Source organism: Oenanthe melanoleuca, chromosome 10 (assembly GCF_029582105.1).
Source record: "Oenanthe melanoleuca isolate GR-GAL-2019-014 chromosome 10, OMel1.0, whole genome shotgun sequence".
In the NCBI taxonomy this organism is placed as follows: Eukaryota; Metazoa; Chordata; class Aves; order Passeriformes; family Muscicapidae; genus Oenanthe; species Oenanthe melanoleuca.
The window spans coordinates 11,293,895-11,321,693 of record NC_079344.1 but is presented as its reverse complement, the minus strand read 5'-3'; the positions used below and the strand labels follow the sequence as shown (position 1 = coordinate 11,321,693).

General features: G+C 42.2%; 1 protein-coding gene across 10 annotated transcripts in view; it reads left to right on the top strand.

Moving 5' to 3' along the window:
- AKAP13 (A-kinase anchoring protein 13) overlaps window positions 1–27,799 on the top strand; it is a 208,236-nt gene that overhangs the window by 126,514 nt on the left and 53,923 nt on the right. For 6 of the 10 annotated variants that reach the window (XM_056500307.1, XM_056500309.1, XM_056500308.1 and 3 more), the window contains 2 exons: window positions 20,046–20,127; window positions 23,765–23,901. In XM_056500307.1, the coding sequence (XP_056356282.1) occupies window positions 20,046–20,127; window positions 23,765–23,901 (219 nt within the window). Of the gene's footprint in view, window positions 1–7,814; window positions 7,893–9,533; window positions 10,289–20,045; window positions 20,128–23,764; window positions 23,902–27,799 lie in introns of those variants that run through there. The other 4 variants (XM_056500312.1, XM_056500311.1, XM_056500310.1 and 1 more) reach the window with 4 other exon arrangements.

Genomic DNA, 27,799 nt, shown 5'->3' with positions numbered 1-27,799 from the left:
AGCTCTTTAAAAGCTTTGTAAGTTGTTTTCTTCTCTTTCAAGAAAACAGAATTTAGATAGAAACATCTTGTTTCAACTAGCAGCTGAATTAAATGTTGAAAATAGAATATTTTGGTTGAATTTGTTTTGGTGGGTTTTTTTGTTAGGCAATTATTAGATTCACAAGAAAAGTACATTCTGTTTTTTTCCAAGCCTTCCTGTGAGCAAGTGTGTGTTCTCTGCCTGGGAATTAGCTCTGTCTGAAGCACCAAATACCTTGTGGCAGCTTGGCTCTTCAAATATATTGTGTGTTATTTTTTACAGAGGATGTTGGCAGGTGTCTGGATCCCAGCAATGAAATAGCAGGAGGGGAGACAAGACAAACCTGGGGTTTATTGTGGATTGCTGTTGGAAATACAAATGGGAGCCAGGAAGATGAGCAGTGGGGGGTATTTTAAGCCAGTATTTAGGTGAGATGTATTTCCTTTATTTCTTGTCTAAGTCTGGTGGGCAAGACCAGACTTGGGGGACATTCAAGCTTTTCCCCCAAACTCCCACTACAGGGGAGGGAGCGAGGTGCTGACTGCAGCACCTCTAAAGAGAGACCAAAGTCAGGAAAGGAGCTCAGCTTTTATTTTCTTCCAGTCTTACCAACTGGCCTAGCCAAAAAAGAGCAGAAAATAACAACAGCTGTTGAAAAAAGTCAAAATTGTGTGCCTGTATCAACAGATGCTTCCATAAGCCATTGATTTTTAGGTTGCCCTAGCTTAAATACAGTATGAGGGTGAAAAGAGTCAAAAAGGTAAAATCTTATCTAGGAGACATTTCTCTGGTTAGGAGAACTTTATACTCTGTCAGAGAAGCCATAAACAAAATTGCATCAAAATGTATAATGACTTTCAGTTTAAATTGTGAAAGTATTTTGCTTTCCATAGTCTTCAGATCTTTTGCTGGCTTTTTTTGCTTATGCATCTGCATTAAGTAAGCCCATTTAACAAAACCTGATCCTCTTATAAACATGGAATAATGACAGTATCCCACATATGGGTTTCATTAATTTTTGCATGTTTTGAAGTTGCCTTTTTTTTATTCCGAAAGGCAAACTTCAGAAACAGAAGAGACTAGTGCTGCATGATAGCCAAAATAGACTAACTGAGGAATAATAACTTTGAGCAGTTAAATTATTTAACTGTTGTGTAACAGATTTTTTTCTATAGAGAAGGATGCTGCATAATCTGCATTCCTCCCTGTTGCTATTACTGGTTTGCTGTGATGGAACTGGCATCAGTTCTGCTGGTTTATCTGCAAGCTTTTGTGCTCCTGAGTCTTGTAAATGCTTTGGATTCTAGCCTGAAGAGAAACCTTCAGAACATTTTCCTCTTTCTTCCTAAGAAAACAAAACCAACCCTTTACTTGTAGTCACTGGCAAGAAATCTTAGATGCTCCATTTTCCTTATCTGCAGCACAGCAATTTGCAGCTCCTGAGACAGTCCAAATCAGAAGGATAACTCAGGGAAATTGCAGGATATATTAAATGCTGCTTTTTGACATTTTTGGCACCATTTATCATCATCCATTGTCTTAAATGTATTTATCTATTGAAAAAAGCTATTAAATATATGGAAAAGCAGCATCTCTGGCAGCTGGGGTATGAGAGAGGGGAGCACAAAAACTCAGCAACTAAAACTTCCCTAAAGCACCTGTACTGGTCTGACATTCCCCATGTTTGCAGGGACATTCCCTGTAACTGAGTGGAGAGGCATAGGGGCAGGGCTTGGGACCCATTATTCCAGTTAGGATTTAGCCTTTTCAACAACGAATGTTACTGTAGAGGGATCTTTGAAAAGCTGGTAGAGGTGTAGGATATGTTAGTTTATAACCTTAGAATAAATATTTTATTGTTTTTCTGGAGCAGCGTCAACTGTTGAGAAAATTCCTCACTAATGGTGATGCTTCCACATATCTGGCTGTAATTATACATGTTTCATGCCCTGAAATTCCTTTAAAAATACTTTCTGAAATCAGGCTATAGGGGAGAGCATACTCAGCATGTATTGATGTAGCAGTCCTTAATGATGGCTTTGTGGACCCAGTCAATCCTCACCCTTGTATGTACATCCTTAGTCCAGAGGGATGAAAGTGGGGTAAAAAGGGATAAAACCAGGTTTTTATCCACAAGGTCAACATTCTCCCCTGGGCTCTTGAGCTGTAAAGATATGTTTGTTTAATATTCCTTACAGAGGACTACCAGGGAAACGGATAAAACAGTGAGCAAAGGAATACTCATGTGGTCCTAAAGCAGACCTCCCAGGAGGGAGCTGGATTCCAAATGCCTCCTCTCAAAGTTTGCCTTGGATTCCATTTCAGTTTCCAAACACATGGAGAGAGGGCACAGAAATACTGGTTGGATGCAGGTGTAGGTAGGAGGGATCTGCAGTGTCTGGTATTGCTGGGAGAGGGGCTTGGCTGCACTCAGAGCATCTCAGTTACCCCTAGGGGCTGAGATCCTCCTTGCCACTAAGCAAACAGAGATATTGGAAGGGCAAAACAAATGCCACTGTGTCCTCAATATCCACTGCCTTCATCAGCAGCCAGGCAAAAAGCTGCCCTGGGAATATGATGGGTGCCTTTGTACAGTGCTCTGCTTTCCCAACTCTTCCCCTCCCAGATTTTCAATTACAAGATGAAAGAAAAGATAACTTTTTCCCTTTTGACAGAGTGCCTGGTCAGGACAATACACCGGGTCGTGTGGGCTTCATAAGGGCTGGGTTGCAGGGACTTCAGTTAAAAAGAAAATATAAAAAGAAGGGAAGCTGAATCATTTTCTGGCATGATTTATTCATTTGAATGACCCGTCTCTGTTTTTCAGTTAGATTACAGTGCCTTAAACTGTAGGCATGAAAGAATGGTAAAAGTTGAATAATTTCCTCAGTTCAAGATGTGTCATTTTTATATTGTCCATTAATTTCACTCACTCATGCCATGCATCATTTTTGTTGGGCTTTATCCACCAATTCATCTCCATAATATGCTAGCCTGTCTCTGGTTTTAGCTAAAGACATAATTCATCAGACAGAACCATCCACCAGACATTTCATGGCACTGATCTTGTGTTGTGCTGAGGCATCCTGGAGTGGCTCAGGCCATGTCTGCCTGCTCCTGTGCCCTGCCCACAGCAGTGGGGGTCATTTCAGAGCACAGGAGTGTTTCCTGCACTCTGGAAGTGTGAGGTGCTTTGTTTTCCTGCACAAAATCTTCAGCTAATTTTTAACCTCTTATCTTGAACCGTAGAGATTCAGTCTTTCTAGAATGTGTTTTTATGGGAGAACAGAACATAAGTTTTTAGTTGTGTCAATAAATACTTTCTTATATCCTGTATCTATCCCAATCATGTCAGAAAACGATTTTTTTTATTACAGATTTTATAAAAATGAAAAGCTACTTTGATTTTTAAATTTGTGAGCTTTATAGATAATGAAATATCCCCTTTTTCTTGCATTTGAGACAAATGCAATAGTCTCTTCCTTTACTCCTCTGTAGGACACATTACTAGACATTGCTTGATGGGGCTTGAGCAGGCCTTCAGGTATTTAAGGGATGGTTTGTGCAAACCAATTTCAAGTGACTTGTATAATGCTTGCAGTGGTTTGAAAACTCCTCTAATGCAATTTTATATTTTAAATACTTCTGTTTATGTCATTATCCTTCCAGATCCCCAAAACTGAAATCCTTGCTTTATAGGAGAATCACAGTAATTAGCGAAGATTATCACTCATTGTGTGCACATAAAATTTACATATTTATTGCCAGCAACTGAAAACCATAAAGGAGAACATAAACAAATCTATTGTGACCAACTTCAGTGTTGGATGAGCTCAGAGAAGTGAATGTCCTTTCTTCAGCAGGCTTGGCTGTGCCAGCTGTGAAATCAAAGCATTATCCTCCATTTGCTTGTTTTGGTTGCAGATTGTGTTATTCTTTACAGAAGTCCCCATTTTTTGGTGTTTGACTGTCTGTAAGTCATTAGACCCCGTGCAGCTGACAGGAGGGCACAGGGGACATGCAGCTGATTTGTTGCTGCAGTTCACAGCTCAGGTGCTCCTTGACAGCCTCTTCTGGGACTGCTCCTGCTTTATCCACTCATGTTTTCCCTTCCCTATTTTCAGCATGCTGAAACTCACAGAGCAAAGCAACACGTCCAGTTCTTGACAGCAGAAGTATTTCTCTCAACTCCCATAACACTAAATAAATATCTGTGGCCTGGTCCAAGATCCCACAGCACTTGAGCCAGCTAGACATCCCAACTGCGGTTATTTTTGGTAAGGGAAGAAGCAGATCTTGCAAAGTGATGTAGAGTCAGCTGAGGGGTTGCTAATCTCTTGTGTGGGTTGTGTTTCTCCTGTAGCCATTTGGGAGCAGTAAGATGGGCAGTTGACTTCCTCTGGAAGGATGTTCAGGCATGCTCCATGGCTGACCAAGGCTTTGGCATTTTTCTGAAGGTTATTTGGACAATAGAAATTCCTGAAAAATGTACGCTGAGTCTCTGAGAAATTTTAGAAAAAGGGAAGGTCAGGAAGTGGCTGAAGGTCTCTCAAGGTGTTTTTGTATTTTCTCAAAACACATGCTCCACATATCTGTATGTCTGACAGCTTTCCAAGCCCTCCTCATTCCCTCATGGCTCTTTAGCTGGTGTTAGACTGTTCTCTTTGAGCTCAAACACAGGCTGCAGCTGGACAGTGGATTGTTTGATTTTAAATTCAGCTCTGTTGTCTTGTCCCAAAGCGTTGCTTCATGAGGAAATGCCTCCCTCCAGACCTTGTTGTGACTCTGTGAATTAAATAGGGAAGTTTTGGGAGTGTCCCAGGCTGGAGAATTAAAACTTGTGTTGGTACTGGTGTTTTAAGGTGTTTTAGGGCCAGGATTGTGAAGGTTTGTTGTTGCATCATTGACCTTCCCTGTTAGAGTAGCATGGATTTGCTACAGGTGGAGATTCCTGTGATGTCTGGCTGTTGGGGACTGTCTGTGTCCCTCTCTGTGACTCCTTTTCTTTCTGTGCCCTACTTACAGGGGAATTCAAAGTCACAGCCAGCCTTTTGGAGCCACTTGTAGCTTGGTGGGACTCTGGTGGGTCACGCCGTGGCCAGAAAGATGCAGTACCACCAGCCCACAGAGATACAGACAGACAGGCACAGTGGGACTGGGTCAGCCACAAAACTCCTCTCAGTATTGCAAACATGAGAAATGCCATGAGAAATCCAGAGCTATGACCAAGGCCTGTGGTGTGAGTGCTCACTGTGGTCAACAGCAGTCTGGTCTGCTTCAAAATCCACATTTGAGTGTCCATCTCTGGTTTCACGTGGATGCTGACCTCCCTCCCAGCATACACGATGGATGTGCTTTCCTTTCCAGATTGGATGTGCTCCTCTTACAGGCTTTGCAGCATTAGAGTGAAGATTTCCTTTGCCTTGTTTAGTTTTAGGAAAAAAGTTATTTGTTTTGTCTATCCTTGCAAGTGCCAGAAATGTAAAATTTTAAAAAGCCTTCACAAAAAGCTGCTTTCTTTTAAGAAAAGAGCAGTTGAAATTGTAATTCTTCTCTCTTACTGTCTGATGAATTTATTATCACCTTGTTTTAGTGCCCAAAAGTGGGTTTTGCCTTGCTTGAAACAGGGAGAATTTTCTCCTTTCATCTGCTGCTCCATTAGCTCCTATCAGAGTCATGGTTAAAAAAATAATACGCCTGAGTATTTCTGCAGATTGCATCATTGCAGTGTTTCATAACGATATGGCAAAAGTAATTTGAAACAGATAACAATAGTTCAGTCTGTTTCAGGATAACCATGATTTCCTTGTCATTAAGAGGTCTGGTGGAGGAGGAGGAGTTTTATCTGGATGAGTTACAGATCATATGGTGTGATCAAGTGTGGTTTTTTTTTTTTCCTTCCCCCTCTTTTCCTTCCCTTGGAATCCGCAGCGCTGGACTTGGGTTTGGATATGAAATGATTGGATAGTTTCAAACTCCTGTCTGCACAAAGTGGCTCAGAGCTTCCAGATGTTTTCAATAAGGAGCCCAGAACTGTCGCATCAGCAGCCGGTGGCCGGGGCTGCTGCTCACGTCTCCTCTCCATTTTGAGCAGCTTGCCAAAATATGAGAGAATTATTTACTTGTTAGAGTAGGTTTTTTGTAATTTAACCTTTATTTTCTGATTGTCTCTTTCATTGTGTTTCAGAGTATAAATGCTATATACTGTCTAAACACTTGTGTGGTATTCAAGGACTGCCTTAAATAGTTGTACAAAAGAGACTGGAAGCCTTTGTTCTGCTCTGTCCGGGCTGAGTCGTGTTCTGTGTCTGCCCAGCAGTGCCTGTGTGGATGGCAGGCTGTGTGCAAGGCAAGATTTCAAGCCTGAAACAATGCAGCAAAAGCCCCACCTAATGTGGGAAGAGAGCGATGGTCTCCCGAGGGAGAGTGTGTCTGGCACATTATCTTCTGTTTGTTTATATTCTGTTTCCCACCCTCCCTCAACAGTTAAGTCTGGAAATGAAGATGAGATGCACTTTGGGTATCTGTAGTCGTCACAGGCCCCCTGATCTTTGCTGTGAGTCAGGAACATAACTACTGAAAAACTCCTGGAACAAATTAGGCATTTGGAAGCTTAAATTAAAAAAGAGAAGGGGTTATTTTTTCTTGGTGTGTATTGATTGTTTCCCTCTATGGCTGAAGGTATAGGGGAGTCAAGGAGATCAACTGACAACCTTTAATAGATCTAGACACATAATTGAGGATTAAGGCAAGTCATCATCTTGATTCACAGGACATGCACCAAGTCCTGGGATATGCACTAAGTCCTGGGACACATCCTGTGCCCAGAGTCACCCAGGCTGGTGTGGGTCTGGTAGCTTCCCTGGCTGCTTCTCTCCACCTGTGTGCACCTTCCACATGAACTTTCTGTTCCCTGCTGCCCCATGAAAGCCCACACTGGGTTACTCGTGGCTTTTGGCCATCCCAAAATGCTTGTGCATAGCTCAGGAAAATTGGGCTCCTGCTGTGAAAGCTGCACACTTGCCAGTGTGGCTCCCATCTGCTTTGACTGGAGATGTTTCTCATTTCCCCTTACCTGCAAGAAGGGTGAGGTCATGTGAGCCACAATAGACTGGATGTTGATGCAGCTACAAGCTGGACCCATCCTGCATCTCTGTGGAAGATGTCACAGTTAGTGATGCTCACCTCCTCTGCATGGTGGGCATTCCTTGCAGCTGGACATCTCTTTCTGGTTGCCAGAGGAAAACTCTGGGGATCAAAGGTGAAGTGCTTTAAATGGAGTGTCTGAGCAGAGCTGTGCAGTTGTTGTTAGGATAAATGTTGGCTGTGATTAAACGGATTTGAAAACAAATCTATCTGCTGTATCAGTTTAAAAAAAAAAAAAGGTCCTCCATAATTAAACATTAGAGCATCATTAAGGCACTGTGACTGTTGCAAATTCCTACACCTGAACTAAATTCACATACTTTGTTTACGGGTTCCTGTCTTGTAAATTTAGATTTGAGGAAATCCCTGCCTTTTATGGCAGTGTTGGAAGGGCTGGAATGCTGTCACAGCCATTTCTGATTCCTCGTCTCGGTGGGCACATGACTGCTGGGACTCATTACTTGTGGAGAAAACTGGTGGCTCCAGAAAGTCCCCAAAGTACGACCACATTGTGTGTGTCCTAATACTGAAAGCAGAAGCTCTGCTCATCGTTGGAGAGAGCAGAGTCATTGGCTGAGATCTTGAGGCAGGGACTGTAGCTGTAATTCAGCCTCGTGAAGGAATCCTCCTCAGTTCAGCTGGTGCTGTGGTGGAGATGAAGCTTTGGGAGGTGAGGGAGAGACTGGAGCATGAGGGAAGTGTGGGGAGGCCCTGGCACTGACTAGGTAAGAGTGTACCTGTGTCCCTCCATTGGGAGCAGCTCATCTGCTGCAGGTCCCAGCCTGCCCAAGGCTGACCTTCGTGTCAGGGCTGGCCACTGTGTCATCAAGTCTCAGGAAAAGATGCCCTTGTCTTGGTTACTGAGTTTGCTAAATCTATAGGGTAGCTGCTTTTGTGCAGTCTGACTGTACAGACTGGGGGGTCACATCCAGGAGCTCACAGCAGCGTGTGGTGGTTCTGTAAACTCCTGGTTTTTGGTGTTTTACAGGCACGGAGGGGAGTCAGTTCCTGTGTTGCTCACAGGAAGGCTGTGGTGCAGTGTGTTTGGGCACTCAGAAGACTGGGTAGCCCTGGGAAGAGAGAAGCTGGAGTGCTTGCTAGCAGCAGATGGGTTTAGATCTCCTTTGGAAGACTCATCTTGCATTTAAATGCCGAGAACTTGCGTTTTATCTGTTCCAGTAGGCTGCAGGGTTTGAGTCACCTTTGCCAGAGTTTGAGCTGGTGGCCACAAATCTGCTTATACAACCAGGGAACCGGGACCACCCTACAGGAGTGGATGAAAAGACCTACAACCCCCTAAGTAAGCTCCAGGAGTGGAGCAAATCCCAGCAGCAGGAGGTGAGCCAGTTCTCCCGGCGCTGCCGAGGGTGGCTGCTGGAGATCGGCAGTTAAACCTTGGGTTGATGAGTGCTTTTCCAGTTCTGCCTTTTCTGCTTTGCAATTGGGATTAAAAATTGCTGCATTTTCAGCTTTTCCATCTAGCAAAGCAGCGAGTTCTGGTCGCTACAGCTCCCAGTCTCTGAAAACTCTGCTTCCCCTTTTCTTCTCTCTTTTTTTTCCTTTCATTTTGAGCCGCCCCCATTCCCTTTTGAATCGGTGAATGAGAGAATGTCTAAAGCCAGGGAAGTATGGAAAGATTTCATCCCTGGAGAGGTCAGGGTGGGGTGGAAAGCGGAGGGGGCTGCAAGGGGGCAGTTTGAAAACAGGAAACCATGTGGCAGTGAGCATGCAGGGCCCAGCTGATGTGAATGAGCTATTGAGAGCACAGAGACTCGCGCTGGCCCCAGCATTAGAAAGACAAAAAACTTTAGGGTTGGGTTTTTTTCCCCCCAAGAAAAAAAGCTCTGCCTTTCAGGCTAGAACAGAAGAGGGAAGATTGTATTTTCTGGACAAAATAGTTGCTGAGATCTTTGCTCTGTGTTGCAAACAAATCAAGAAAAAAGTAGATAGCTGATTTCCTTTTTTTTTTTTTTCCCCATGTGCGCTGATTAAATCATAAGTTTCCATTCCTGGTTTAGGAAAGCATTAACCTCGAAACTGTCTTTCATTCACCTGGCCTGGGGGAGTAGGAAGAACCTTTTTACCTCTTGAAAAACACGTCCCTTTGCTCTCAGTCTCATTTTGGACCGAGCAAACACACCAAGTGCTTGCAGCCAGAAGTGGAAGAGGCTGGCAAAGAAAAGCTGCTGCTTTTTCTTCCCCCCCTCCCTTCTCCTTTTTTTTTTTTTCCCTCTCTCTGAATCATGCTCCCACAACTGCAAAGTAAATTTGAAAGCTGGGAGAACACTGGTGCAGGACTAAAAAGGAAAGCAGTGACGTCCCAGCCCAAATCAGGAGGGAGTGGCTTTATTTCATTATTTTCTTTCCTTTTGCCCAGTGCTGTCATTAGAAATTTAAACTTAATGCAAACCCAAGCCGTCTTGCCCAGTGAACTGACTCGGAAGGAGGAAAGTACTTTTTTTTGTTGTTTCTTTCTGTGCATGAAGGCGTGAAAAACAAAACACTTTGGTGACACTATTTACGTTGGATACGGAGATCGGTTTTTTTGTTGTTTTCGTTTTTCTCCTGAATTAGACCTGCCGTGGCTGAGCCTACCTTCTGCCTTTCCACTTGGAGCGTCAGTATTCCTGCTGCACACATCTGGCTTTTGTTCTCTTTTCAGCCAGGATTTTCATTCTGGTGCTTTTTGGATATCAAACTTGTCTGGAAAACATCTTTTTATTATTATTACTGCAACAGGAAGGTTGATACCATTCTTAGCAGTCGCAAAAAAAAAAATAATCCTGTATGTATAAAGCTGTCTTCAAATATCTTTTGTTTGCTATAAGTTTCTGCATTGCCTGTAAAAGCAAATTTGTTCCAAGAAGACTTTATCAGCCAGGAGCAGCGCTGGGATTTTCGTTTTCCTGTTAAGAAGCTCGGGCAGCTGGTGTGCTGAGCACGGGGACTCCTCTGAGCACAGATGTGAGAGGGCTGGGGCCGTGGTCAGCCCGGGGTTCATGGTGGGCTCTGCTCCTCTGCTCCCGGCTCTTTGGACAAAATGTACGAGCGCCACAAGAGGCGATACAGCCTGTGCGACATTTCCAAGGTGGACAGGACTGTAGATGTTGTGTTGTTAAAGGTATGGTGTTTGTATATATTTATTTACCCTTCTCTGTCTCTGGGGGATAGTCTGTTCCTTGCTGTACTCATGTCCCTTGGGATGATGCAGAGGGGAGGGACAGGTGGAAGAGCTCTTGCCCTTCACCATGGAGATGGTTTTGAATGTTATCAAACCATATCATTTCAAATATTATTATCTCTGCAACTAGATAATCTCTTGTACCATGCACTCTTTGGGTGAGCTCCCTGGCCATCATCCCTGCCCTCTGCCCTTAAACAGTCCCTGATTTGAAATCCCAGGTGGGTGTTTAGTATGAGGGGAAAAGAGTTTCCATTTCCAGTGCTTGCTTTTGCAGTTGAAAGGCACATGTTCCCCAAAAGATGCATTCTGCCAAAAAAAGGCATGGTGGATCTTCCTTTGCCTCTGTTTTTTGTTTGTGTTTGAAGGGTTGGTGTCAGTCTTGTTGTTTGGGTGTGATTTTGTCTGAGGATGGGTTGGAGCAAGAATCAGGAGTGGCTCTTGGCTAATTGTCCCAGTGTGTTCCTCCTCTAATCTAAAATTAGCAAGTGCTCCACCAAATGGCACAATGGCAGTCTGGGAATGTCCTGTCTCTGTAACAGCTTTGTGGAGCTTCAGCAGTTTCCTGGCAGAGGGGATGGAAATAGGAGAGGAGCCAGAGGGACTGCAAAACACAGCCCAATTCAGAGATCTTAACTGCTGGAAGAGCATTTCCTTTCCCTCTCCCTTTTTCTCTTTTCTCTTCTTAGCTGAAGCAGTGGGATTCTACATGATCATATGGGTTTCCTTTTTTATGATTTTTGGTTCATGCTATGGTTTCCAAGACAAGAATATATGACAAATTTATTTTCAATTAATTCTTGTTCTACTTTATCTGCACTAAAATAGACCTAGCTCTTGTTAACTTGCTTTGTTATGAATGAAAGTGTTTTCCTTTAATTCAATGTACCCATTGGTTTTTGGTGGCACAGATAGCTGTAAGTTGTTGTCTCTACCAGCTCTATTTTTTTGAGTATTTTGGAACTCTGATGTGACTGATGCTGGTTGAGGATTGAATCCCATGGTATTCAGTCCATAGACTTGAATATGTCCATAGTCATAGAGTATGAGTCATTGAAAGTGTTTTCTATTGTGCACACACTACTTCTATGAAAAGACTGCTTAATAATTCTTGGAAGGAGATCTGGTACCTCTGACAATCTTGGTTGCCAATAAAAAAGCACAATCTTCTTCTTTATGAAGAGTATTTGATTGCCTGGGTTGAAATACAATTCACCAGAATTATCCAACTTCAGTATTTCTGATGTCACCAGTTCCTTAAATTAGTTTTTTGTTCAGCAAAGCTTAGATTTTATAACAAAATGTGGTTTTTGTTAGTTCCAACTGATATTTTCCTAATTGAGTTTCAGAACTGTGGGTTATACTGTCTGTTCCTGCAAATGACTCAGTGTCCATATATGTGTGCGTGTGTGCACGCATTGCTGCTCCCAACATGGGCTGTACAGCCTGCAGATGTTTAAAATAGGAGGGTGCTAGTGACAGCTACAGCTACCATCAACTCCAGCTCGATTTTCAGTCATCTGTCATGTTTTCTCTGGTTTCTATAACATAACTGGTAGATGAAATTGAAGTTTGATGATCTGGGGGTCCAAGCCAGCACTGAAGTGCGTCAGTGGCAGATCATCTCTTGACGTTAATGGGAGTTGGATCAGGCCCTTAATGAGGGAGCTGGGGGTGGGGTTTCTGTTGGGTTTGGTTTTCATTAAAATACTGAAATAAAACTGTACCTTATCTAGGCCATTGTATTTTGGAGAGTTAAGAGGACAGGGCTTCTTAAATATTGAAAAGCAAGTACATGTCCTTAGAAAACAGCAAACCCAAATCGGATCCACCAGAAGTGTTTGAGCTGGTGAAATTTTAACAAGATACCTGCAAAGCACCAAACAGCTTTCAATGTGGCTGCAGGTTGGCTCAGACAAGCTGTCATTCCTTTTCTAGTGGATGAATATGTTTTGTGCTTCATTTTAAGATAGGGAACTCAGTAATCTCAGAAGTATTTAGGTTTAAAGGACCTTTAAGATCATTGAGGCCAGCCAGTAACCCAGCACTGTCAATCCACCTCTAAACCATGTCCCTCAGTGCCACGTCTGCACATCTTTTAAATACCTCCAGGGATGGTGACTCAGTCGTAGGAGAGAAAATTGGCTGCTGAAAAAGGACAATGTGGTGAAGAAAGAAGATCTTGTGCCCTTTTGGGTACCAAATGTTTATAGATGAGATTATATTTGTGTTGATTGCATCCATTCTTAGATATAGTCATGAAAGAATTTTTGGTTCCTACCCATTATTTTGCAGTGCATGTGTCGTCTGAAGGGCCACTGTCTTGAGGCTCAAATTTTCCATGTTTAGATTGAGCCTGAAACAGTGGCTTGTGAAGTTATGAAGAAAATGAACCTCAGCAATTTTGAGGGTTGATGCACACAATTATTTTTGGTTTACCATAGTTTCTTCCTCCTCTCCACATATGAAAAAGCAAGAGGCAGCAGGTTACCAGCAGTGTCCCAGTCCCTGTTGGAGGTAGGACTTCATCTAGGAAGAAATTCCTTACTGTGGGAGATGTGAGGCCCTGGCACAGCTTGTCCAGAGAAGCTGTGGGATGCCCCATCCCTGGAGAGGTTCAAGACCAGGTTGGATGGTGATCTGAGCAACCAGGGAAGTTATTCCTGTCTGTAAGAGAGGTGTTGGATTTGGATCATCTCCAAGGTGCCTTCCAACCCAAACCACTCTATGATTCCATGATTCTGTGTCCTTCACTGGCTCCTGCAGCAATGTGAACTTGATGAACTTGGATCCTGAACTTAATGAACGCAAGGAAGCCTGGATAATTCACAAACAACATAAAAATTTGCTGTCATCTTTCCTGCTGGGTTTGCATTGTAACAGATGAGGGAGAAGTTGTGGGGTGTGTGGGATGTCTGCTTGTCTGAACATTCTGCTGAGCTCTGGGCAGCTACGTGCAGGGTAAAGCAGTCTGTGCTGTGTTATTGCAAGCCCAAAATGGGAAGTCTCAGTGTGCCCATGTGTGCCTTGGCAGCCCTGTCTCATTTTTATGTTGTGCCTGCTACCACAAATAAAACTATCTAGGGACAGGATACCAAACCACACTGCCTGGCACCTTGCAGATACATGTGAAGTCAGGCATTTAAGTGGGGATGGACAGGCAGTGCTTTGCTTTGGGGATGGGAGACTGAGTAGTTGCAGCTGGGAATGTCTTCTAACAGTTTTTGTCTCAATCTGCATTTCACCTCTGTATGTGAATGCTGAGGCTGTTAAGGGTAGGCATCAGGAGTAAGTTTTTTCGCAGCTGGGGCAATGAGGTTTGATTTTTCTGCTTTTCAGATGAACCAATCCCATTCAGCTTCCAGCTGAAGATCAGAACATTATTCATGAAATTAAAAACAGCATTAATTATTAATCAAGGTATTTTGAAATTAAAAGGATGGCACTATTAATTAGTTGTTCTGCTTCCTGTCTGCTCTGGTAGCTTTACTCCAGCACCAGGGAAGATCTGATGGAATGATCTGTGCCTACATAAGGCAAAGTGCCATTTACAGCATCCTAACCTAAAAATATATGGAGAAGTCCTTGATTTACTGAAACTAGGCTACCTTTTATTTTATGTTGAAGTTTTTCTTCTTTAGTGACACATAAGTAAGTTTATTCCTTCTTTGGAGTTGATCTGGGGAAAGGATGTCCCCAGCTGATGGGTATGCAGTGTTCATCAAACTTTGTGGGCCTAAAATGACTGAACTTTAATCTGACATCTGTCCATGCTGTTCTGGTCATTGAAGGACAGAAGGAGAGAAGTGTCTTTAGAATGATGTAGAGAGTTTTTGAGTTTTCCTGTTTGTGTTCTTCATGTAGAATTACAACTGGGAGAGCAACCTAAATGAAATTATTGTGTTTTCTCTTTAGGCACATACATGTTGTGGGAATTTGCTTTCATATTAGTTAAGAGGTTTTTTTTTTTTTTTTTTTTTTTGCAAAGCCATTGCTGTTATTTTTGAAGCTTAATTAAAGTCTGTTGACTTTTAGTTTTGCTTGTGGAGGACATCCCAGTGCCAAGGGCTAGAAAACATACTTGGGGCACACGTTCCTTTTCCCAGCTGGGACATTGCCGGGGGATAAATGCACTCTAGGAATTTAGTGTTGCTCTTGCACCATAAAGAGCTAATTTATTCAGTCATGTAACATGTCCTGTGCTTGTGCCTTTTTTGGTGAAATTCTTTAATACAGTTTTCTATAGCTGTAGATTGTAGATTGTAGCTGGATTGTTGCTATGAGAGAGGTCAGTTTGCACCTCATTGAGAAAAAGTTCTGATACAGTGTCACCAGCTCTGTAAAGGTAAAAGACTCAATGTAGCATATTCACAGTGCTAGAAGACAAATCTCCATAGAAATCGTTGCAGATATTCAAGTATTGTCCCTTTTGGCATACATTCGACAATGTCTTTGTGTTCTACATCCACCTGTTAATATCTTCCCCCAAAGCTAAGAAAATACACAGGGAGATTACCAAAATAATTTCAATAAAAAATAAATGTGGAACTTGCAAGCAAATTTATATGTCTGCTCTTAATATAGTCTGGCAAGATGATTGCCAAGGCAGTGATTTTTGCTCTTGATGTGAGTTTTGTGTGTATGGAGTCTTTCTGCAGCAACAGATGTTGAAGGAAAACAGTGGAAATTCCTTCCCCAGATGCACCATCCTTCATGCTCCTTTTCAAACTATTTCAGAGGATCTTGAAAGGTGGTTTTTGTGAAGGGGCTAAATCAACTGTTGCTTTAGGTTCTAGTGCAGGAATTGCAGGCAACTGGATAATTTCATTGTAAATGGAATTGTAAAGTTAAAAATTGGTCAGCATAAACATTGAATTCCAGTTCTATGTACAAATTTCTTTAGTCCTATAGGAAGTTTTCAGGAACAGGAAATTCCTAAAAAATAATTATAACATGCATAGAACTTCTAAGAAAATCATTATATCATTTCTGCTTATGAAAGAAATTGAATTTAGAGTATTGCTTTTCTCTACTACTTTTATTCTACAATGGATATTTAAAATGGATATTACTCAATGTGGTGCCCAAGTACTTAATGATACACTAAGCAAGCTACAATTACTCCCCTAAATATTTTCCTATGTGCAGTAGTATCTGGTTTTAGCTGCAAGGTAGATCATAGTCTGGAAGCTGGAGAAAATAAAAGGAGAAAAATGGAAACTTGCACATTTAGGACAAAGTTAAAATAATATGGAGGGAAGATGAATCTCTAGGGATCTGCTAGGAAATGAAAGAAAAAGTCATCTGGTTCTTTGTGCTCTGGAGATGTTGATTTATATCACGACCAGTGAGGTTGACAAGTGCAAACTTTTGCAATAGCAAAAGATTTCCTGGAAGGTCAGTGTGTTCTCTTTATTGTGAAATGGAAGGCAAGAAGAGTTAAAATAAAACCAGAGGGAGAGAAGAAGGACTTTTCCATGCTGGAAATGTAGGAGAGGCTCCCAAGGTGCCTGTTCCTAGTGAGCCTCCACCACACAGCTCTGCCGTAGATATTTATTGTTGGAGTGTCTTTGAGAAGGAGGTCCTGATCCTGGTTTTAGGGGCAGATACCACACTGGAGTGGATCACATAATTCCTTGTCCAAGATCAAGGGGAAGTGAAGGAAGAGCCTGGGAGTTGAGTCTGGGGTCACTCCCTGTTCCTGCAGGACAGAGGACACCAGCCCTGGGTGTCTCACAGCTTGTCCAGCACCGTCCTTTTCTTATGCATAAAGTCACATCAAAGTTCAAGTTCAGAGTCTGCAGGAAGATGTCCCTGAGAGTCAGGAAATACCTGTGTGTGCCCAGAAAGACAAATGGAACCATCTGCTGCTTTCAGCTCCTGCTGGTGTCCCAAAGATCGCTTTGAACACAGAAAATCCTGCAGGATTCAGTCTTTGGTGCCTGGGGATGTGTTCCCATGATTCATTCTGTGTCTGAGCTGCAGATAAACACATTCAGGCTTCTGTATGGAAAAATAGCTGGTTCTCTCCTGGCATTTCTTCAAAAGCTGTGCATTGAAACTGTGTTCCCAGAGGCTGTTTCAGATTCCCTCTGCCCCTGGAACAGCACTGCATCCTCTGCTCCCGCCGTAGACTTGGGATGCCTGGGATCAATGAGCTATAATCAGTGTGGGCAAGCAAGAAAGTGTGGGCCTTTTATCATCTTCTGTGGCCACCAGCCTGTGGTCCTGTCCTTGGCCTTCTCTCAGCAAAACAAGAAGCTGCAGGGAAAAGGGAGGAGTTTTCTCACATGCAAGGCACACGTGTCTGTGAAATCCCAAGTCAAGCTCATTTCAGATTTCTCTGTTCTGGTGCATTCTCCAGCTCCTGATGTTCAGATGCTTTTATAAAGATCATTTCCTCTCCAGCTCTTACTGTCTGTACCTGTAGTCATTATTCCTGAGTAAACACAAGCAGAATTCAGGTTGAGGAGGGATCCCAGTACTCAGTGTTGGGCTGTGGATAGTTGGGTTTGTGTTTTGAGTATCTATGGACCACCCAGTTCCCTGAGACTGTGCAGTAAACCTCCCTCAAAGCCTGTCTGGGCTCGTTTTGGCCTGGGGAATATTTGTATATAGTAGTGGTTTCCTTTGTTTTTGTTTTGATGGTGATTATTATTTTTCCTGAATTAGGGCTACTGAGATAAATATTTAGTTTCTAATGTTTTATTTTGTACATAATTAAGTGTATCTGAAGCAGCACCTTAAACCTCAGTGTTACTCTCTCATTACTTTTTTTAATAGAGAAAAGCAGACGTTTTCAGTACTTGGCAAAGCCACAGGGCTGAGGAGAGAGCTGGCTGGGAAATGGGAAAAATGCTCAAATCTTTTTTGAAAAAATGCCAATGTCTATAATGCATTTTCAGTGAATGACTCAATTGGTTCTATTAAAGGAAAATATATAATGGTAATTCAGCCTAATATGGCTTATTCAACAGACAGCTTGAATCTCTTCCTATTTTGCTTTCTTACTGCTAATTAATGAATGGGATGTTTAATTACTGATTTCCAGTAGTAGATGTCAGTATAAATCAGGAGTAGTTCCTTTGAATTTGATGGTGATTTGTTTAAAATTACGAAGGGTCAGGCTCTTCTTGAGGAGGAAGGAGGGAGGTAGAAGTCAGTCAGAAGGAGATAGAATTTAGTTTTGTGTCTGAAATGGGTCATTCCTTCATTTGTGTGGACTTGAGCACATTTGCATTTGTGCTTCTATGTGTGTTCAGCCTCAACCTCTAGATTTGCCTTTAATAAGATACAGGAAAGTGTGGTGCAAATTTATTCTGCTTTGTCTGGAGAGAAAAGAATAATAGTGTGATATTTATTGACTTTACAGTCATGAAGTGGTATTTATTGACTTTGCAGCTCTTTTAAGTCTAAATAAAGAATAACTTCTGCGGTTAAGTTTAGATGCTAAGGTTAGATACCACACAGCCTTGCTGAGAACAGGGAGTGTCTTCTGTTGAAAGAAACAGAATGTGACCCACTGTCCATGCAACAATTAAAATGCAACATGCTTATGTCGCTTTGGAAAGCAAAAAAAATATTGTTTTGAAGTTTTACTTAAAAATCCTTTATCAGACTGAAGACTGCTTTTCTTTTCCTCGCTGCCTGTCATTGAATATAGATGTATGTAAAAGGGAGGAAATGGATATACAGATGTGTGTGGAGCAGAGGTGCAGGGAAAACTGGGATATTAGATGTGTGTACATAAAGAGGTGTGATGAGGTCTTGGGTGAATATCTGTATAATACAGGGAGTAAGTGCTACAAAGTGTGCATCATGCTTAAGAAAAACAGTCTGCAAGATTCCATGGAGGTGGGATGTGCACTGAGGTCACCCCAAGACCTGACTCTGGTAGAGCTCAACATCTCCTTCACCTCTCCTGGGAGACTCCTGCTCATTTTTCCACTCTCAGAACTTCTCTGTTCCTTCCCAGTCTCTGTCAGCAAGAGCTGCTGACTAGGGAAGGTCATGGCATCCTCTCCACTGGAGGATTTTAAGGGCACATTGGATTAGGACCTCTCAGATGATAATTGAGCCTAACTTGGCTCAGGGACTAGCTGACCTGTCAAAAGCCCTTCCAACCCCATTTTGTCATCACACAAGTAAGGAGGAGGACAAAACCTACGGAGGAAAAATGTGCTGTAGCAATTATCTGCCAGGTCTGGGGCAGTGCAGGGTTGCCTGTGTGGTGTGGAGAGCAGGAGGTGAGTGGAGGTGCTGGCAGGAGCCCCTGGGGTGACAGGCAGGGGACAGAGCCAGAGCAGGGACCAGCCAGCCAAGGACTGCAGTAACACATTCCATGATCTCAGTGAGAGAGGAAACAAGGACGTGGGTCATTAGTCAAAGCAGCACGTCAGGTCAAGGCTAGGAGAGGCTTGGTTTTAATTTATTTAAACAAATAAATAATAAGAAGGCAAGACCAGTGCATTTCATAACATAGGAGAAAGGAGAACATTAAGGGGTTGGGAGTACAGCAAGGACTGCAACAATAGAGCAGGATCATGGAGGAGATTTGAACATAGGTCAGAGGCAAAAAGTAAATAGTAAAAATTCACTATTTGAAAGGGAGGAAAGGAAATTATTTCAGGAGATAAAAGGAAAGCCAGAGAGTGGGTAGGAGAAATACTTGACATATAAAATCAGGCTAAGTCATCGATTTCAGTAGCTTTCTTTTAACTACAGCTTAACATGTGAGATCCTGTGTGTTGAGGCAGGTCAGGAGGGGAAATAACTTCTGGGTTTTGTGGTGTGGGACAGGTGAGATTTGCATGCATTTGACAGTAAGTAAAGGCATTTGGCTCAAAGAAATGGCAGAGAGAGTAAAGGGGCTTCCAGAGTCTGCCAGCTGCAGACAAAAGTGATGGGAAGTGAATGTTGGATGAGCCAAGGGCTGTGGATAGTCCAGCAGACTTCTGAGTCAAAATGTTGGACAACACAACCCGAGTGAGGAAGATGAAAGCGCAGGCAGAGGGAGGAGGAGGCTGAGAACAGATCAGTCATCCCTGCTGAAAGACTGGGAGTCATGGAAAGGGTGAAGGGCGGAGTGAGGTGATAAGGGCTGATGTTGAAATAAACCATGTGATGTGTCTTAGTGTTAAAATGGGCGTTTCTATCATCATCATTTCAGTTACTGCAAGCCCAAAGTGCTGCTGGTTCTCACCATGACCTGGGCACTTCCCAAGCCCTTGATTCCATATCACCAGAGCATTTCGCTATCTCTGAGCTAATTATCTGTGCAGCAACATAGGTGGTAAGGAATTTGTATTCTGTAGGTAGTGAACTGAGGCATAAAACAGAGGATTATTTTCCTACAGTTCTGCTACAAATGGAGGTGGGACTTGAAGCCAAGGTTATCCAGTCCTCTACTAGTAGCTTAAACACTGACTCATCTTCCCTCTGAACTCCTTCCTTGAGCAGGAGCCACCTTCAGATCAAACTTTCCGTGGAGAAATAAAGGGTTTTGGCATATTCTAATGGTTTGTTTAGTGATGCAAAAAAGACTAAAATCATATGTTACTTTTGACATTTTTATTATTGGGAAAAAATTAAGCCATAGCTCTGTATCTGCTGCTTGCTGCAGAGGGGTATTGGAGAAGAGACTAACAGCGGTGCTGGTGAGAGTGGCCTTCCTGTGATGTGCTGTGCTGTTTTGCAGATAAACCGTGAGAGCTGGTGCCCGCTGGAGCCGTGTCCCGACTCCTCCCTGCTGCAGCGCAAGCGCACGCGGGATGCTCCAGGTGAGCTTTGTGCTGAGGGCAGCTCCACACCTGCATCTCCTCCTCCTCACCTCCTCTGTCCCTCCTTGGCTCCCTGTTTTTGACATCCTAGCCTGGATGGGGAAAACACATAAATTAAAGAAACTGTGTAATGACTGTGCTGTGAGTCATTGTTAGCACATGGCTGCAGCACTTGACTAGCAGGGAGCTGTGTGGTGTGTCACCATCTCAAATAACTCTGCATTTCAAGTGCTTCACTATTTTGACTTTTTCCCCCACTTTTTTTCCTAAATAAACTTGAAAGATGTTGCAGGGGGCACACAGACATGGTTTCTGTTTTCCTTTCTTTAGTGTCATGCTTCATTTCAGACCTAAGTATTCTGGTTTATACAAACCTCAATACTTTTATGATTAACACAAATCTTTTATCAATTATCGCATAGCTTAAAGGATAATACGATAAAAGAAAAAAAAAAAAAAAACAAAACAAAAATTTGAGCTCCTAAATCCATATTTATACCCAAATCAGTGGCTTGAGATTTTTGCTTTCCCCCCTCCCCAAAAGTTGCCATGATTCCAGGCTCAGGAAGCAGGAAGGCTGTTCAGAGCCATTGTTCCCACACCCTGCCCACTGGCTGTGCCAAGCTCCCGTCCCAGCCCTGCGTGCTGGCTGGTGCTTTCTGGCTCTTCCACTGGGACAGAAAATCTAGTCTGGGCAAGCTTCAAAGAAGGGTTGGTGTCCAAGATAAGAAAAAAAGCATTTCCTTTCACTGGATTGTGCGTGTTTGAAACAAATAGAGTAATTTATCAGGGCCCTGAAAGGGGGCTTTGCATAGGCTGCTCATGGAGAGGAGGCTTCTTGCCCTGCTGTCCTTATGAGCAGTGGTCTCACCCAAATCTCCTTCAGTTTATATGAGAAACTTGAAAGAAAATGAGTGTCAATGTGAAATTTAAACTCAGTCTTTTAGACTGTAGGCTAAGAAGGGATAGTGTGGGTTAGTGACCTGAGGGGTTTATCCGAAATAGAAGTTCTAGCTCACATCAGAGTTAAATAAGTGCGTTTTTATTAAAAACAAACAAACAAAATACTGTCCTTTATAGAAGAGTCATTAACATCAATAGCTGTTTCAAGAGTGTTTTTGCAAGAGAACCTGTGATATTGCCATGTCTCAGCTTTACTGATTGTATCTGTGAATCCTTTGCCTCTTGGTACAGTATTTTTATGCTTCATTTATCTGCAAAACTACATGGACTCATTTGACTTGCCAAATATATAATCATGCATTCCTATGGATCACTATCAGTTGCACACTTATTAATTCTCTAATGCAATATTACACTATAGAAATATAATATTAATTATGTAATTAGGTAGCTGAATATACAAATTTATATTAATAATTGTAATAATGCATGTCTGTAACACACACATAAAGAGATAGGTTTTTAAATAAATGTGCTCTCCAGATGGACTGAAGCAGCAGAAGGATCTCAGGTTATGCAGGTTCTGGCCTTTCTAGAAATAATATTGTTACTGCACAGGCTTCCTCCTGCTGCTCTGTGGTGCTGGACAATGTAGAGAGGGCAAGAAAAATCTGGCAACACTTAACAGCAATAAAACCACAAGCTGTCAATTGGCTAACTTAAAAATACAGTACTTGATAAGGAATTAGGCCTTTTTCATCTGCTGAAATGACTTGCAAAGACAGAGACCTCAGGTCTTAGAAGGTAACTCCAGAAATTGGAGCTTCTCATTTTCTGTCAATGCTTTTGAAATTAAATGTGCAGAGGAGTGTACCAGATACATAGTTATCAGCATGGAACTGAAGGGCTCAGCCCTGGCTTGGAGAACACAAGAATTTGGAAAATATACAGAAGAGATTGCTTGGAAAAGTTCTTCCTAAGACTTTTTTCTCTGTATTTTTTTGCCTTTATATTATGCACAGAAGTGTTGCCAGGGGTTTGAGATACAGAGCCTGGCTTTGTGCAGCGCCTGTGCAGTTCAAAACTATCCCAGAGAACTGAGAAAAGGGGAGGGAGAAAATAGAGAAAACATGCACACCTCCAACCAAAAATAAAGGAGAGTGTGGGGAAGAGAGGGCTTGGGAAGGAGTTTCTCAGCACAAAAGAGCTGAGGTGTGTGGAGGGGTCCCCATCACCATGCTCCTCATCATCCTTCCTCCCCTCTGCCTCATCTCCTGTGCCCCTGGGAGCTCCTCCCGAGGAGGCTGCGCTGCCTCTCGTGCTGTATCCTCAGGGTGAGGTATCCAGCCCTCAGCGCATCTGAGCTGTCCCCACTGATTTTCCAGTGGAACGTGGCTGGAGCCCCTTTGTTTTTCAGTCTGGGCTGTGGACATGCTGTGCTGGCTGCCAGCTGGAGGAGCAGCACCTGGCCCGTGGCCTCACAGCCGCTCCGTCTCTTCTTTCCCTTCGTCCCCCCCTTGTCTCTCCCCTCCCTTCTCCCCCTCGGTGATGGAAAAGCAGTTCAGATTTTCCAGGTTTACTGAAAGGGGAACAGGAGCAGCTGCAGCATCCAATAAGTGCTTTTCCAATTCTCCACAGCGTGGAAATTCCTCTATGGGGTAATGGGGTTTCCAGTGGGTTTGACTCCCCCTGCCCTAAATGGGGACAGCCCCACCACTATCAAAGAAATGCTGTTTTCTCCAGAAGTGGAGTCACTCCCAGCAGTTGGGATGTGGCTGGGGTATTCCATAGCTGCTGTCAGGCACAGATTAAGGATGGGGAAGGCAAAGAGGTGACCTTAAGCTACCCAAACCTGTTGTCCTTTCACTGATGTTTAAGCTTGATGTCACCAAGGATGCAGTTAGTGAGGTATAATTTATTATTTTATTGCCCTGGCTCTTCTCCAGACAGCTGAGCACACTTTGGATCTATTTAGTTAGAGGAGATCCAAAATAGCACCTTTCTTTAAAAAAAAATATCAAGCAAACTAATAATTAGAAAATATTTTGAGCTGGGAAATTTGAGTGTTCAATTTTTACAAAATTATCATTAATACTTTTGCCTGAAGGGTGAACAAATAAAATATGTACAGACTTTTTCTAGGCAAATACTTGTTAAAGGTTTTGGAAAGAGGCTTTTTCAGGGGCTGCAGTCTACAGTCTACTTCTGTACTCCTGATTAACCCAGTGCAAACAGCTGGAAGCATTTGAAAAAAAAAAAGAGATGCAACATACTTATATTTCAATGCCAGGAGTTATGAAAGCTGAAAGTTTTTTTAAAAATCACCTAATTTTTGAATCTTGAAAAAGTAAAGCTTGTCATGGAATTCACACTAGTGATTTTTCAATAAGGAATGTAGAAGAAGAAATTAAATAATTGTCCAAATATGCACTTGGCATTTACAGGGAATTGATTATTTGAGAATGAAGGCAAATATTGACAAGTTGTATTTTTATATTCATTGAATATGAATCTAATTTTGCAGTTGTTGCAATTAATAGGAAACATCCCATTATGCACTGTATGGGATGCCTCATATGCAGTATATTTATCAGCACCTCAAGCTACAAGTGTTTACAGCTGTTCCATACAGAATTTTAGTTTGCACCATGTACTTCAGTGATGCACTTAAAAAGGAGTTTTAAACTCTGGAATAAAGCCTCAGGTTGTGACTCTCTGTGCTTTGCTCCTGCAGAATGTGAGAACTTCTTGGAGGATGGGCTGAGCAGTGTCTGTGCCTCGTCACAGGGTGGTCTTAAAAGAGAGTCCGGGAGTGAGTCTGACCTCTTCCCCTTGCCTGGTGATGGGATGGAAGACCTTGTCTTTGGGAAGGTAAGAAAGGCTCGTTGGGATATGGTTAAACAAAAACCCTGATAAACTCATACAGCACACACAGATCATCTTGGTTTCACTGGTGAGTTGGAAACCTGGAAGTGATTATCCTGGAACCGAGTAGATGGGAACGATCCGGTCTCCTCCTCGGATGCAGCAATAGGAGGGATGTATTTACTTGCAGCAGAATTCCAAAAGCTATGCAGCCCCCAATGGTGAAAAAAATGGAAGTAATTTTGTCTGTCCAAAAGTAAATCAGGCACCAGAGGAGCAGTTGAAAAGGTAGATTTTCTTGCAAGGTCGTTAGGGATTGCACAGACAATATGAAGTCCATCTTTAACTCGTGTAACAAAGAGCTTTTCTCCAGCAAACTGTGACCTCTGTGCTGACACCTTCAGATTTATATGCTGTAATTCTCAGAGGAACCTGTGTTTTTCTGTAAACTCAGTGTCATAGGAAGGAAACACTCATTCTAAATACTTCAGGCCAATTCCAGGGAATAGTTTTGTTGCCTAGGTGACATACCTCTTATGCCTGTTTGCATGCAAGTAGAATTAAAGTGTTTTCAAGTTTGCTTAAAATCAACAACAGAAGTCATTGCTAGCCTTAGTCATCCCTGTGCCCTTTGTGTTGCTGAGGAGGAGTGGGAGAGACCTGAGAGGCAGAGCTGGCCTCCTGAGCTGAGGATGCCTTCCTTTGGCATCAGTTTTTTGCATCTATGTCAGAGCAACCTGAATTTATTCAGGGGGTCATTAGGTTTTTGCTCTTGAAGAATCGTCTTTCTGGTAATTTATATCCTTCTTGGTGTAAGCACATGATGAAAAAGCACCCAGAAAGAATATAGTGATGTAGAATCAAAAGGGATGTGACCCTTCTTTAGAGCAGCCATCACTGTGGTCTCCATGAAATCCCACTCTTTGGTTCAGCTGCAGCTCACAGGTTTGAGCAGGCACAGCTCCTCCTCTGAGAAACTTTACTCTCAGGGTTCCTTTCACAATGGCTTTCCGAGAAATGTATTGAATGCAACAGAATTCTGTTTGCTGAAATCAAATCAGATGGTGGTGAATATTTTCCAACAGGATGGGAAACACCACAGCCCAGGCTAAGTGATCTCATGTACTATAAATGAACAGTAAAGTCATCCTTAATGCACGTGGTAGGGCACAGAGCTCACCAGCCTCACCCTTTCCCATCCTACTGTCAAAAGGACCTGGACTGTCAGAGTGCAAGGCTGTTTGGCAGAGCAGGCTGTCTCAATTCCCTTGTGTAGAGTGACAGGATTGCAACAGCCAGCTGCCATTTGAGCCTGATTTAATGCTTGTATGGGAAAGTGTGGGAGAAGAGTGCAGTGGGAGCACAGTAAATTTTATATTATACAGAATTTTAGCTTTTCCCCATTCTTATGTGGAAAGTTTCCTTCTTCAAATATGAGAAAGAATGATTAAATTGTAACCAGAATAGGCAGTGCCCTGTAGCAGGGATGCCATAGCAAAGGGAGGAGGTGGTGGGGAAAGCAGATCTTCAATTGCCAGTGGAGAGAGGGCAGAGGCAGGAATTTTTTTTCTCTGTAGAAAGAGAATTTCTTAATTTAGCAGCCTTTGCATTGTTCTCATTATGCAGTGGGTTGCAGACTTCGTCTTCAAATGGCTTCAAAAGGTTCCTGAGTTGAGTTTAGGAAGTTATTCAAAGCTAATCTCAATCTCATTTTCTTTGTTTTTGTTTTCCTGATGACTTTGATTCCTTGTCTCCTTTCTCAGGATTTATCTGAGTATTTTTTCAGTTAAAGTTATTTCTAAAGGACCAGAAAAACTAATTTAGTGTTGCAAGCTTGTTCCTTAATGAAATCTTTTTTGGTTTTGCAGTACTGAGTGCAGGTGGTAAAATGCAAATTATAGATGATTATAGATTAATGACCACCAAAATTAGTGGTGGCTGTAATCTTTTGTCCAAAAAATATTGTAAGATGCTTGTCTTGGCTGTAGTTGATTATTTATAAATCTATGAATTAGTACAGTTTCTGTATCAAATTGGGAAGAGACAGAATATGTTTATGAACAAAAAGAGGATCTCAAACCTTTCAGTGTCATGGTGATTATTGTTATTACAAGTTCTGTTCTTGTTTCCCCTTTCTGTGGAGCAAGAGTTGAACTTCTGTCTACTGGAGTTGTTTTATTTTATTGTAAAAATAACTCCTTCTTTATTAACTGCATAATGCATTAAAATAAATATAGGAGGAACAAGTTACTGTCTGTCCAAGGTCTTTGGGCTGCTTCCTTAGACATCACTTGAAATTCATAGACTGAAAGCCCTGGTTCTGTCCAGGACCATGAAGAATTGGGGTCTGTGGGGTCCCAGGTGCCTTACCCTGTCCCTGGTGTTTGGTGTGTGCTCCTCTCCCATCTCCTTCCCTTCTTCTGTGATTTTCATTTCTTTCTCTGAGGAATGTGTGGAACATGAGCTGTCGGGTTCAGGGAGCTTTAACACTAAAACCTGCCCTTTTTTCCAGACTTTACAGGCTGTCACTGGGATGCAGAAGGTGCTCCCAAGTCTATGGCTTCAGCAAAATGTTTTGGGTTTTTTTTTTTTTTTTTTTTTGCGTCAGCACTTCATTCTCATGTCCTCATCATCCTGCTTTCCCCTCTCTGTCCCAGACAGCCATCTGGGCAGGCTTTGCAGCATCCTCCTCCTTGAATGATTAATGCTGCATAAGGTCATTTCTCACAGTCATCTGGCAGCATCCTGGGGTGGAGCCCATGTGCTTTGCTCATCTTAACTTTTAACCAGCCACCAAAGTCCAGCATTACTGAGAAACTTTTTAATGTGCCTCTTGGGAAATGATTCAGATGAAGGAAGTCAGGAGCCCCACAGATCATTGCCAAAGGAAGGGGTTGCAACTCTTGAATTTTGTTTAATTTCTGCCTTTGTTTTGGTTTGCTCAGAGGAAATACACAAATGCATAAATGTTTTGTATTTATTTTTTCAGAGTTGTTGTATCTCTTAAAAAAAAAGAAGCCAAAAAAAAGCACTCAACAGCTGTGCAGAAAAAAAACAAACCCAAAGGAATAAAAGTTTTAAGGGAAAGGCTTTCACCTCCACTCCAAATCATAGAAGTTACAAATAGTTAATAGAAGGCCACCATTGAGGTTAATTTTCGGGAACCTGGAGCCATAGGCAAATCCAAATAAAAAAATTACTCTGCTGGATTATATACCAAGCCAACTAAAGGTGTTGACTCCTTTAGTGGAATGGTATTCCAAATAAACGTCAGGATTCCAAGGTTTAATTTTTTTCTTTTTTTTTTTTCTTTTTTTTTTTTTTTTTTTAATACTTTAACACCTTTAATGTCTTTGAAGGTCAGGGGACAGACAAAGTTTGTGTCTCAGCACTTTACATGTTGTCATCATGGAAATGATTGAAAGAACATTTTAATTCCCCTTATCAAGACCTCCTGCAGTGGAGAGATTTAGTTGAAGAAGTTACTTTATACCCCACCATCCCAGTGATTTCTTATCCCTATTCAAAGAAAAGTATGTGTGTCTTTTCTCAGAATACTCACTTTTACACCTTATCTTATTTTTTCTTAGAACCTTCTCAGCAAATATTGAGGGCAAGGAAAATGGCCATTAGCAAACGTCTGTAAAGGGTTTTTTTGGCCATGAGGTTTGTGGTCACAGTTAAGTCCTGAGTACACTGAGGTGCAATCCAGCAAGTCTAACTTAAAGAAAATTGGTATTTCTTTAGTGTTTCCTTTCTCCTGTAAGAAAAAACCCCATTCTGTTCTGCAAACATGGTATTTTCTTACTCAAATAGGATTAAAGAGCAATGCATATTTACTGGCCAGATAGCTAATTTTTTGCAGTGGTGACTACAATATAGATGTTTTAGATGTGTCAGCCAC